General features: G+C 25.0%; 1 protein-coding gene across 1 annotated transcript; it reads left to right on the top strand.

The window, feature by feature from the left end:
• Positions 1-4,054: 4,054 nt before the first annotated feature.
• Positions 4,055-11,436, top strand: LOC145831784 (NADH dehydrogenase [ubiquinone] 1 beta subcomplex subunit 3-like). Its single transcript, XM_082939120.1, has 3 exons — positions 4,055-4,137; positions 8,015-8,147; positions 11,241-11,436. The coding sequence occupies exons 1-3, from the start codon at positions 4,076-4,078 to the stop codon at positions 11,340-11,342; spliced, it is 297 nt and encodes a 98-aa protein (XP_082795246.1). The 5' UTR covers positions 4,055-4,075; the 3' UTR covers positions 11,343-11,436.
• The last annotated feature ends 1,530 nt before the right edge of the window (positions 11,437-12,966 follow it).

Below are 12,966 nucleotides of genomic sequence, written 5' to 3'. Positions count from 1 at the left end.
TACTTCAATTATGGATATACTTTGCACAATCAAGGCACAAGATTAAAAATCAGCCTTAAAATATTTTAATTCTGTACAGTTGTATCAGACCTTTTTACAAAACTGATTATACATCAAAACTAATTGAATATTGTTTTTGTTCTATATAAATATCTTTGTAGTAAAAATTCAAAGCTTTCATATAAGAGCTAATATAAACTTTTGTAAATATGCATCCCCTATGCCATTGAACACATTTGAACTATAGTTTCAGAAATTTTATACTCTTTAAAAAATTTTTACAGATTTTAAATTCATACCAAAAATAACAAACTGCTTGTACTTTAAAAACATGGAAGAAATTAAGAAAGCCTGAGGAATTTTCTAAAAAACTAGTGGCTATGCTGTCAAACTAATTAACTTAAATTTTCCTTAAAATTCAGGGTTGCTACACACTCAGGGAACTCAGGGAATCTCAGGGAATTTTCAAATTGTAGAAAATATCAGGGAAACTCAGGGAATCTCAGGGAAACTCAGGGAATTTTGGCATTTTTCTTTTAACTCAGGGAAACTCAGGGAAGTTTTGATTGTTTCTCTAAATTTCAGGGAAGTTTTTGAAAATCTCAGGGAAATTTTTTTCTAGATCTAGAATGAGGTTTAGTTAATCCAGTTTCAATATTTTGTTCAAAAGTAGTAATTTTTATTATTTAAGTGGTTATTTAGAAATTTTTTAGCCTTGTGGCTAGTTCTTCAATATTCTTAGTATTAACATTGTAGTTTTTTTTAAGTTTTAAATTTATATTTATTTGAGTAAAATCAAACAGTTTAGAGAAATGAAAGTTGTTGTTAACTATTCATTGAAAAGTTCTGATAAACTTTTTATTTTTAGTTACTTATGTAGTTTAAAAAAAACTATGTTGTACTATTAGTTCTTAGTTTTTAAATAATAAAGTTATTTGTTATTTGTTTACAACTACTTGTTTTCAGTAAAAAAATTAAAATGAATACAGATTAGTGTTGTATTACTTTTGTTAAAAAAATAGAGGTTAAATTTTTGTTTATAAATAATAATTTCAAAAGTAGTAGCAGTAATGGTAATTAATTTTTTAGTGTGAATGTTTTAATATAATATCCCAATTTTATAATAATATCCCAAGCAAGTATAAAGATTTAACAAGAGTCCTTGAGGCTGTTTTTGTGCTTCACAATGGCCAGGCAAGTGTTGAACGGGGCTTTAGCTTAAATAAGTAAGTAGTATCAACTAATATGGGAGAGATGACAATAAGGTCCCGAAGAATGATCAAAGATCATCTATATGCAAACAGTCTAGAACCAAGCACAGTTGAACTAAGTTCTAAATTGTTAAAATTTGTAAAATCTTCTAGGGCCCTTATATTTGGCATATCTTGAGCAACAGTGCTTTGCTAAAAATGTTTTAAATAAAAGTGATGCTTTGAGCAAGTTAGGAGAACAAAAAAGTAAACTTACAAAGCAACTCAAATGTTTGAATGAAGACTATGATAAATATACTGCAGATGCCAACAAACAGTCTGATTTAGAAGCAATGAAAGAATTATTAGCAAGAGAAATAGCTGCTAAGGACAACGCAAATAAACTTGAAAACAAAACTAAAACTATAGATTTAGAAATTGCATACTTAAAAAAACAGTATTAAGATTTTTTTATTAGGTAATGTGAAATTGTTTTAAAATCAAAATTATGTTTTTAGTTATTTAAAATAGATTGTGTATGAACATCTAAAAGACATAAAAAAAAATTTTAGATTATTTTGTATCAGTTGTTAGGTATTAAGTTGTACTTTGATATGAGATATTTCTTTAGCTATTTCTTTAAACTTTCTTTTTGCAGGTTTTTTTACAATAATGTTAAGCTTTTAAGTTTTATTTACTGCATTCAGAACAGTTGCTAGGAAAGACATACAAGTCATAATGAAGTTATTATGTATGCATTTAAGTGAGTTCTTTATGTGAAATTATTATTATAGTATAATTAAATTTTGTCAATTAAAATGTCAAACAAATTAAACTTTACTCTTTTATGTAGAAAGTTAACTAACAAGTTTACACAAAGTTTTGCAAAAATTTAGTTTTTAATTTTTAATTGGTTAAAACCTTTTAAGATTGAGTTTTTGAAAACAGTTTTTTTCATAAATTTAATGCAGAAGCATACACATACAACCTTCCTTTTATTATTAAAGAAGAAAAATGAGAATGAGGTATTAATAATTTGTGTTAGATGAGAAAAAATATTTTTTAAAATTTGAAAAATACTCAGGGACACTCAGGGAAATTTAAGGTTACTCAGGGAAATTTTTGGTCACTCAGGTAAGATTTTTTGGCTCAAAGAGTGGCAACCCTGAAAATTACAAATTAAGTAAAATATGCAGCATAAAAGAAACAATATAAACAAGGTCTACCAAATTTAATTGCTCACTTTGGAGGAGCAATTGAAACTGTTTCCCTTTGACTAGTAAATTACTTATTTAGTTTTATTTACTAATTATTGCTTCTGATAGGTTAAGAGTCCCTCTTACCCAGGCTTTTTTTTTCAAAAAGTAGCAACTCTGGTTTAAAGTCTGATGAAAGGCGCTTAGTATAAAATATTACTATTTCATTTGTTTCCTGGTTTGATGAGTTTCTTACAAATTAACATAACATGAAGGTGGCTTAAACCAAATGACACTTATATATTTTTAAACTTATACCTTGAACTTAATATCGATTTTTGCTTTTTTGCAATGAGTAGTCCTTTGAATGATAAAGTGCTGCAATATTGAAAGTTTAAAATTACAAAAAAAAATACAACAAAAATTGGTTGTTATTAGGGTTGCAACTTTACCTGGAAACCTGGAATTTGACAATTTAGGCAAAAAAAAACTGAAATTTAAACAACTTTTACATGTTAAGTAGATCGTTTTGATTTGACACAAAAATCTACCATATAGATAAACATTTTTGTCATCATCAAAAATGTTTTATTAAAAAACACAGTTGAAGTATCTCTACAGTAACTTTTTTAATGTTTTTATACTATTTAACACAGTATTTTACCTTAAACTTAAGTTTAAACTAAAAATAGTTCAAAAACAAGTACTTTCAAAAACCTGGAAGAAATTTTGAAAACCTAGAGAAAATTTGCCAAAAGTCAGTGGCAACCCTGTGTTATAAACAGTCTGTATTTTGAATAAATGAAAACAAAAACTAAGAATAATACTTCTAATTTTTAGTTTAAGGGCATAGGGGGGTTAATTGACATTTTAACAATTTTGTCTTATGGTTTTTAATATCTTAATTGAGTTTTAAATAAGCTACAAGATGCTTTTTACATATTTGAAAAGTTCAAAATAGTTTTTGAGATATATGTGGTCAAAGTCTGAGTCTACAATAAATTCCTTATGGGAGGGGCAAACTAAATAACTAGAAATCTCCCTACCTTTAAATAACTACCTCAAGTTTTCAGGAAATGTTCTTTTCAATATTTAGAAATTTCTACCGGAACAAAACTTAAAAAAATAATATATAAACATTTTTTAACAAAAAATCAAAAACATTTTTTTTTGTTGTTCTTTAAATAAAATTTAGTTATTTTAATTTTTTTTGAAGTCCGTGCGATAGAATTTTCAAAATGTTGCAAGAAACATTTCCTGAATTTTTGAGGTAGTTATCCCAAAAAGCGTAGGAGAACATAGATTTTTAGTGATTAAGTCTACTTTTGCAATTTTAGTTTGCTCCTCCCATAGGGAACCTGTTGTTGCCTTCGGCTTTGACTGGCTATATCTCAAAAATTATTTTGAACTTTTGAAATCTGTAAAAAGTATCTTGTATCTTAGTAAAAACTATATAAAATAAGATCAAATTGTGAAAAAAAAGTTTCAACCCCCCTATGCCCTTAAATCTTTTTAAAGAAAATAAATATACTATGTTCTTTCTCCCAGTGAATAGTATATTAAAACAATATAAACTCAAACTGTAACCAAAAGTAAATACTATAAACAATACAATTTAACTACATAGTTTGATTAGAAGTAAATTATTTTTTTATTATAATCTTTCACAGAAAATAAATAAAAATAAAAATGGGTGGTGGCGGACCAGAAGAATGGACAAAAATGCCAAAAGAATACAAACCCCATTGGAAGTAAGAGATATAAAATAAATAATAATATAAGTATAACTGTTAATAAAATGAATAACAATACAAACCTTGTTGGTAATAAAATGTATAAATTAAATTAAATAAGTATATGTAAAAAAAAGTAAATAAGAATACAAACCTCATTTGAATTAAAATTTTTGATTAAGTATTTAGATAAAATAATATAACTACAATACAATCCTCACTGGAAATAGAAAAAAAGTAGAATAATTTATACAACAAACCTAATTGGAAGAAAGTAAAAATTTGATTTAATAATTTAATATCAATAGTACAAACTTTAATGGAAGTAGGAAAAAGTATAATATTATGTTATTATGTATTTAAAATTTATATAGTCACAAATAAAACCAAAAAGTACAAAACAAACTGTAAGTAAGAAAAATTAAAATATCAATTAAAATAAATGAAGGTTAATACAAACTTCATTGAAACTAAGAGAAAAAAAGTATCACTGGAAGTAAAAATAAGTATTTTAATTGAATAAAAGTAATTCATATAAATCACATTGGAAGTAACAAAATAGAATAACTTAAATGGGTTATACAGGGTTTGTGCGCGTCAGGCTAAATCAGGCTAAGTCAGGCTAAATCAGTTTTTTTGAAAAAAGTTGAAAAACGTCAGGCTAAATCAGTTTTTTTATTTAAATATTTGAGAATCTCAGTTTTTCTCAGTTCAAATGCTTGAAAATTTTTGATAGATAAATTGAAAAATCTTTTAAAAATCAAATTAAGATGTGAATTTAATTCTAAATAAATATTTAGTGAGTAAAGACAAAATCAGTCAGTTTTTGTAAAAATAAATGCTTAAAACCTTTTGTTTAATCTCTAAAAAAAATTAAGAATCTTCATTATTTTGTTTTTAGTAGATTGTACACGTCATAATTATGAAAATTCATAAAAAAAATACAGTTAAACATTACAGTTTAGTTCAACTACTTAGCTGTTTGTTTGAATTTGTTTACATCAGCTATGTTTCTCAGAGCTTAGTTGGTTGAATTGTCTTAATTTCTAGCTTAAAGACTTTATACCAAATAGTTTTTAAATTAAATCTCTTAGTAGTTTATTCATATATTTTACTGTTTGTTTAAAGTTATTGGAGATATTCACAACACTAAAACTTAGCTTTAAGATATAAGTACTAAGTTTTGTGGGAGTACAAATTTTAGGTACTACTCATTTTTATTTACAAGAACAAAATATTAAAGGTTATTTTTATTTAAGTGTAAGCTTTTTAAATCTGATATGACATCAACAATCACTGTATTTATTTAAATTTTAGGATTCATAATTATGTATCAATTTTAAGTATTAGTCAAAATACTTTAATAAACATTTTTTACTTATTTTAATACTAATGTAAGCGTTTCATTTTAAATAAAACACGACAATGCACGTCTTTTTATTATAAATCTTATAGTTGTAATGTGTTTACTTAGTGCTTAATTAAATTGAATAATTGTGTTTAGTAATATGACATATAACAATCATTTTAAAACTTATCACTGAATTTGTTATGTTAAGGGCATAGGGGGTAAATCACCTTTTTCACAATTTAGTCTTATTTTATTGAGTTGTAACTAAGCTATGAGTTGATTTTTGCAGATTTTTATAGTTCAAAATATTTTTGAGATAAAGCTGGTTGAAGTCGGAGACTATAATAGTACTAATCAAGACCCCCCAATTCCTAAATTGACATCTAAAGGGGATTTTCCTTACTTTGAAAAATGTCAGGCTAAATTGGTCTCAGTCAGGCTAAATGAAAAAAATTTCGCGCACGAACCCTGGTTATAGTACAAACCAAACTAGAAATTAAAAAAATATTAAAATTATAATAACTTAGATAATAAAACTGCCACATTAAAAATAATAAAAATAATATTAAAAATAAATCCAACTATAGTAGAAGTAAGAAATAATATTATAATTAAGTCTAAATAAATAAAGATACAGACCTTACTAGAAGTCAAAAAAATATTTAATGATAAATTTTTTAATAATTAATATCAACTTCATTGTAAGTAAGAAAAATATTAAAATAAATATAAAGTAAAATAAAATACAAACAATACTGGAAGAAGAAAAAAAAAAGAAGTAAAAAATAAATTACCTTACTTGTAATGAAAGTTAATACAATTTGAAATCTAAAATCTCAAATTATTCATATGTTTGATCATTGACATTAATTTCTTGTGTACTTAAATTTGTATGAATTTTAAAATTATTTCATAATAATTTAAATTTTGCTTTTTTTTCTTTCTTTAACATGTTTTTACCAATAAAAAAACTTGTTTTGTACACTAAAAAATACAATTAATATATAAAATTGTGGTCTTATAAAAATTTACATTACTATGGAATTAAGTACAAGCTTAAAATTTTATAGTATGCTGGTTTTGATAAAATCAAATTAAACCTATAATTATAACATGAAAAATGTTAAGTTTCTTATTTTGATAATTTAAAAATAAATTTAGCTAAACTCATAATATCTGGTAAATTTTTGTAACTCAGACTATTTCTTATTGATTTAATCATGGGTAATTAACATTTAAAATAACAAATAAAAGGTCCTTTAATAGGTGCCTATATGTTATTAAAGTTAAAATAAAAAGCAAATTCTTATTGATTTTTTAGCTTGTTTGCTGTCGCACTAAAGAATATTAGAGTAAATTTAGAAATATATTATAAAAATAATGATTTAAATTGTACATAATAAACTTTAGTTATTACTATTGATATAATTTATGCTAAAGCTAGTTTATATGTATTACAATATAAAAAAGTTAATTAACTGTAGAATGAAAAGCTGTTTGAGAAAATACTTAAGTTTTAACAAGTTTTCTGTTAGAAGTAAACTAGGTTTTTTAAGTAAAAAAAAATATGCAGATTAATAATTAAATATTTGGAAAATATATGTTTAAATACAAATCACCATCTCCTTTTAAATATAATAGCAAATAAGATAATCAATGCCAAGGTTGCCACACACAAAGGATTTTTTGAAGTTATTAAAAATATCAGTATGATTTGAGACAGCTCAAGATAATTTAAGAAGTTTTGAACTTTCATTGTCAGGCTTACTCAAAAAAGTTTTGTTTTTTATTTTGGAAAACTCAGGTTTAGTTTTTTTTAATAATCTTAGGACTGATTTAGGTTTTTAATAAAATTTAGTTGATTTATTTTCAATATTTTTTTTATGACCTATTTTTTGAAAAACTTTATTTTTGATAGTTTCAAAAACTAAAAAAAAATTCTTTAACATTTAAAAATTTTAGTATGACTCAGGACAGTTTTTGGTCACTCAAAAATGTTTTTGACTCAAAAACAGGCACGTCTGCCCTGAATTTTGAGTAGGTTTAGTTTAACTAGGGCATAAACTGATAACTGGTAAATGGAAAATTTGTATTAAGGGCATAGAGGGAGGGGGTAAATCACTTTTTTAACAATTTGATCTTTTTTTATAAAAATTTAACTAAGCTACAAGGTACTTTTTACAGATTTAAAAATTCAAAATAATTTTTGAGATATAGCAGGTCAAAAACGGAGGCAACAATAGGTTCTTTACAGAAGGCACAAACTAAAACTGCAAATAAAGACTTTTTCACTAAAAATATATATTATTCTACATTTTTTAAGATAAATACCTTAAACTTCAGGAAATATTCCTTGCAATATTTAGAAAATTCTGTCAGATAGAAGATTAAAAAAAAAAAACAAAAAACAGTTAAAAACTTATAATTTAAATTAAATTAGTTTGATTTATTTTCTAGGTTGTTCATATTTATCTAACAGTGTATTGAAATTTTTACCATATTATTTATTTGTTATTAAAATTTTATTACCAATTTATTCAACAGTGTATGGAAGATTGAGGGCACACCACTGGAAGAGGTGCAACGCAAACTGGCGCAGAAGGGATTGAAGGATCCGTGGCTGAGAAACGAGGCTTGGAAGTACCAGAAGTGTTTCAGCAGCCAGCAACTTGCGAGGGTGAGTAAAATTTGTTATGTTTATATACAGGGTTGCCACACACTCAGGGAAAGGGTAATTTAAAAACTGTATTTATTTTCAAGTGCTTATTTAAAAAATTTTACCCTTGCGGCTTGTATTTCAATATTCTTAGAATTAACATTGTAAATTTTTAATAAATAATAAAATTTTTAACAACTTGAGAAAACTTAAGCAAACTCAGGGAAGTTTAAGGTTACTCTGGAAAGATTTTTAGACTTAAAGGGTGGCAACCCTGTATATATAGTACTTGTTATATTTGTATTGGAAGTACCCGAAGTGTTTCAGTAGCCAGCAACTTACGAGGGTGAGTAACTATTAATTAAGTGTAGTTATCATTTACTTATTGTTTAACTGTATTGTTTGTGTACATTTATTATATTTGTATCCTTTTTATTTTTTAACTGTACTTTTGTTTCTGTTTGATAACATATCTATATAGTATGTGTTTTCAAAAAAAAACTTACTAGCCATGTGTTCGTCAATTAGTAAGTATATGGAACTCCAACAAATTTTTTAGACATTTTATAAGGTATTTCTCAAAGTTTGAACATTTTTTAGTTGTTCAGCTTAAGTTTTTGTGAATTTTGATATCCACTAGTTAAATGTAATAATTAAAACTTTTGTTTCTTTGTACTTGAAGAGATTATCTTACTTAAAATTTTATCTGTTTTTAATTTCTAGTTTTTATATACAGTGATTTTTAAAATAATTATTTTCTAAGGAATTTAGATACAGTTTATTTTAAAAATATAGTAAAAACTATGCATTTTCTATCAAAGTTTTAATATGTAGTTATAAAATTCCTCAAAAAATGCAATTTAATTATGTCATTAATTTTTGTAAGTTTATTGTCTTTTGAATTATAAAGTTTAGTACAATTCTTGAAGTGTTAAAATTTACCTTCGTAGGACTGTCCTTTTTTTTCTAAACATTGTTAAACTTTGTGCTAATCATAGTTCTAGAATTTTTTATTTATTTACGTTTCTAAATATGTGTAGTAGATATGTCGGTCAATTTATAAAATCTTTGAATCTTTTATAAAATATATACTCTACTGATTTGTTAAGATTGTTTGCCTAGCCATTTTTATTAAAGGTAAAGTAGTTTATGCATAACAAAAAGATTTTGTACCTCAATTATAAACTAGATGTCCAATTTTCATTTTTGTAAATTGATGTTTGTTGAAAGTAATTGTTTATATTTTTTTACTGCATAATTATTATTTTATAGTCTTTAGTATGTGTTTGTGTTAAACAAAGATATTTTTTATAATGTTCTGAAAGCAAGTTTATTGTTGTTTTTAATCTAACTTTACTTGTTTTTACTTTATATACACAAATTTTATAAGTCAAGCATTGTAAAAAATACTTAAGTTACAATTACTTTTGAAATAGTCTTCAATTGTCTGTATGTATAAATATTATAAAAACTTAATTAGGTTTTTTTTTCTAAAAATGTTTCACTTCTTGCTTTTAGTTTTAGCCTTTTTGATTATTTAATACCTGGATTAAGTACCTTATTAGAATTATTAAAATTCAAATATTTTGAGTTTATCTTTTTCGAACGTTTTGCACATTTGAATTAACTTACTTGTTAACTAGTAATAAGGTTACTTATAAGTTAGAAATTTACAAAATACAAAATTTTCTGTGTGACTGTTACAGATACAATATTAGCTCAAAAGTTTAATAGCATTGGTATTAAAGATGATAAACTTATAAAAAAATTTGTTTATTTAAGAATTTCTGTTTATAAACATTTTTATGTTTCTTTATGTGTTGAAAGGTTGTTTTACATCAAATAATAGTTTACATCAAATAATTTTTCTATACTGAAAATAAACCAGCAAAATTTCAAAAACACTCAAGTTCTTAATAGTTAACATTGGCGACGCGTGATGACGTCATAAAAGCAGCGTCACCAACCTAATCTAACATTATTACAATTATTTACATACTAGTTGTAGTTTTAACACAACTGCATATACTAACATAAACTACAAAAAACTATTGAGAAAGTTGAAATAGATCCCCTATGACATCATCACACGTTGCAACTGGTGTGCTAATGAGAAAAAAAAACTCATATGTCAGCATCATCCACAATTTTGTTCAGGCCGTAACCTTCATAGATTTTAATAATGTCACAAACATATATATACTTGAAATATAGCAAGATAAACCATTAAGGCCATAGGGGGGGGGGTCCGACTTTTTTTTTTTACAAAAAATAACTTTGGATTTTATATGAAAGCTTTAAATACAAACTACAAGACTGTTTTTATAGAATTCAAAAATATAATTTAACTTTTGAGATATTTTATTTTTTGTAAAAAGTTTCCAATACAAACGTATGGACCGCAAATTTTTCGAGGTCAATTTTCTCGGAAATTTAGAAATTCACTAAAAACCTATCTCCTCATTCATTTTTTGACCTAGAGACTTTAAATTTTCAGGAAATGTTCCTTTCAATATTTTGAAGAATCTGAATGTTGGAATTTTAGAAATTTTGAAAGATAAAATTTTTATCTACAAAAAACTAAAAAAAGGGTAGTTTTTTGACAATAATTTTTTTTTACTCAAAATTAAAAAAAATCCTACAATAGATCTCTTTAAAGTTTAATGATACACATTCTGTAAAAAATTGAGAAAGATTACTCAAAAAATGAAGGAGGAGATAGATTTTTAGTGAAATAGTCTTTTTTCGCATTTTTAGTTTTCGCCTTCCATAAGGAACCTATTGAACGCCCTTTCTTTGATCGCTTATATCTCAAAAGTTAGTTTGAGTTTTTTTTAAGCGGTTAAAAGTGTCTGATAGCTCAGATTAAATTCTACAAAATAAGATCAAGTTGTGAAAAACAAAGTGGACCCCCCCCCCCCCCCTATGGCCTTAACACTACACTGAATAAATTGATATTAAGGTTTAACATTCACAATGTTTTCAACAGATGTTAATAATTACTTACAAAATTTTAAGTAAACAAAACACTTATTGATGCTTGTAGACACAATAATGAACGTGAACTGAAACATAACTAGTATACAATTTAAACATTCACACTATTTCCAACAGAGTTTCAGAGCTGGGTTGGTTCCAGGATTCGTGTTATTCGTAGGTGCTTGCGTCATCGAGAGAACATTTTTCCCTGAAAGACTGCACTCTGCACACCATTAGTTAATTAATTAGTATTATTGATTAATATTTAACGATAATTTTTGAATCAGTTCTATGCGTTTTCAAATTGTAGTAATAAAAATTTTTTTTATGGTGTTTTCTTTTTATTTAGAAAATATTTAAAAATATTTTGACTATCAGATTAGTTTAAATATTAGCTTATATGATTTGAGAAAATAAATGTTTTGTAATTGTATTGTCTATATTATAAAATTTTTTTTAATTCAACTTATTTTCAGTTTTACCACACTCTTTTTAATCAGTTAAAAAATGTATAGTTGTTAAGCTTATACAACTTTATTGTTAAAAGCTTCCAGTGTAGCTAGGAAATGTTATCAATTTTCCACAGTTGCAATTTTTCAGGGTTGCCAAAAAACCTGGAAAATCTAGAATTTGACAATTTAGGCTAAAATACCTTTAAAAACCTGGAATTTCAGAAATTTTAAGAAAAAGTTTAAAAAAATTTTGAATTTCAAACAAAATCTACATGTCAAGTAGTAATATTCCGACTTAAAAGACTCTAAAAATCTATCACATAGATAAAATGCTTTTGTCATCATTTAAAATTTTTTTATTAAAAAACTCAATTAAAGTTGCTTTAATTACAGTATGTTTTAAATATTTTTATACTATATAACACAGTTTTTTACCTTAAACTTAATTTCAAACTAAAAATAGACCCAAAAACTTATACTTTTGAAACCTGGAGGAAGTTTTAAAAACCATAGGAAATTTTCTGAAAAAATTTGGCAACCCTGTTTCTCCAAACTATATATATCTTTGAACTTATTCTATCTAAGTTTTACTTTAAAAAATTCAAACTAGTCGAAGTTAAATTGAAATTGTTTTTATTTTTAAATTCCCAATTTTAACTTTGTTTAACTGATTTAGTTATTTAAAATATCTAGAGAAAAATATAGTTGTAAATACTAAATTAAAATTATGTGAAGTCAAATCTAGCTTACACAATCACTCAATAAGATTTTTTTTTCACTTTAAACAGTTTTGTTTTCTGGTCATATGCATAACAATTTTTAGACTTGAGAATATAATATCAAAAGGGTTTAAGACAAGTTCTTACTTTTTTTTCTTTAAAACTCAAGTGATTTATTATTTTTTTTTGGTTCAAAGGAACAGACTTAAACCTTTATTTTGAGCAGACTTGTATAAATGATAATTCTCTACAAAGCTAACAATATAAAGTGTCAGTGTTTAAATCCTTTTAGTTTTTTATACTTTTTTTTACAGTCCTTCATTACAATATGAAAATTGTTTTAAAAAGCTTAAAACACGATTAAAGTAGTAGTGGGATCTGAGGTCTTGAACTTTCACGAAAATTGTCAATTATAAAAGTTGTTTCTTTTTCAAAAAAACAAAAACTGACAAATCTGTTTTGTATTTTGATTTTAGTTAATGAAAAGTAAAAAAGTTTTGACTACAGCTACGGCTCGACAAGATTTTTAATTTAGAAATTTGCTTTTAATCACTATTATTCTGTTGTAATCTGTTTACTTAATACCCTTTTTTCTTCAGTAGTAATTGAAACTTTATACAGTAAGTTTAAAGCTTTGAATAGTTTTCCTAAATGCATTTTCTAATCAGTGTTAAGTTAACCATTTTTCTA

This window comes from Thalia democratica, chromosome 3 (assembly GCF_965202585.1).
Source record: "Thalia democratica chromosome 3, ktThaDemo2.hap1.1, whole genome shotgun sequence".
Classification (NCBI taxonomy): domain Eukaryota; kingdom Metazoa; phylum Chordata; class Thaliacea; order Salpida; family Salpidae; genus Thalia; species Thalia democratica.
Note: the sequence above shows the minus strand (reverse complement) of the source record. Positions and strands in the feature narration are given on the sequence as shown.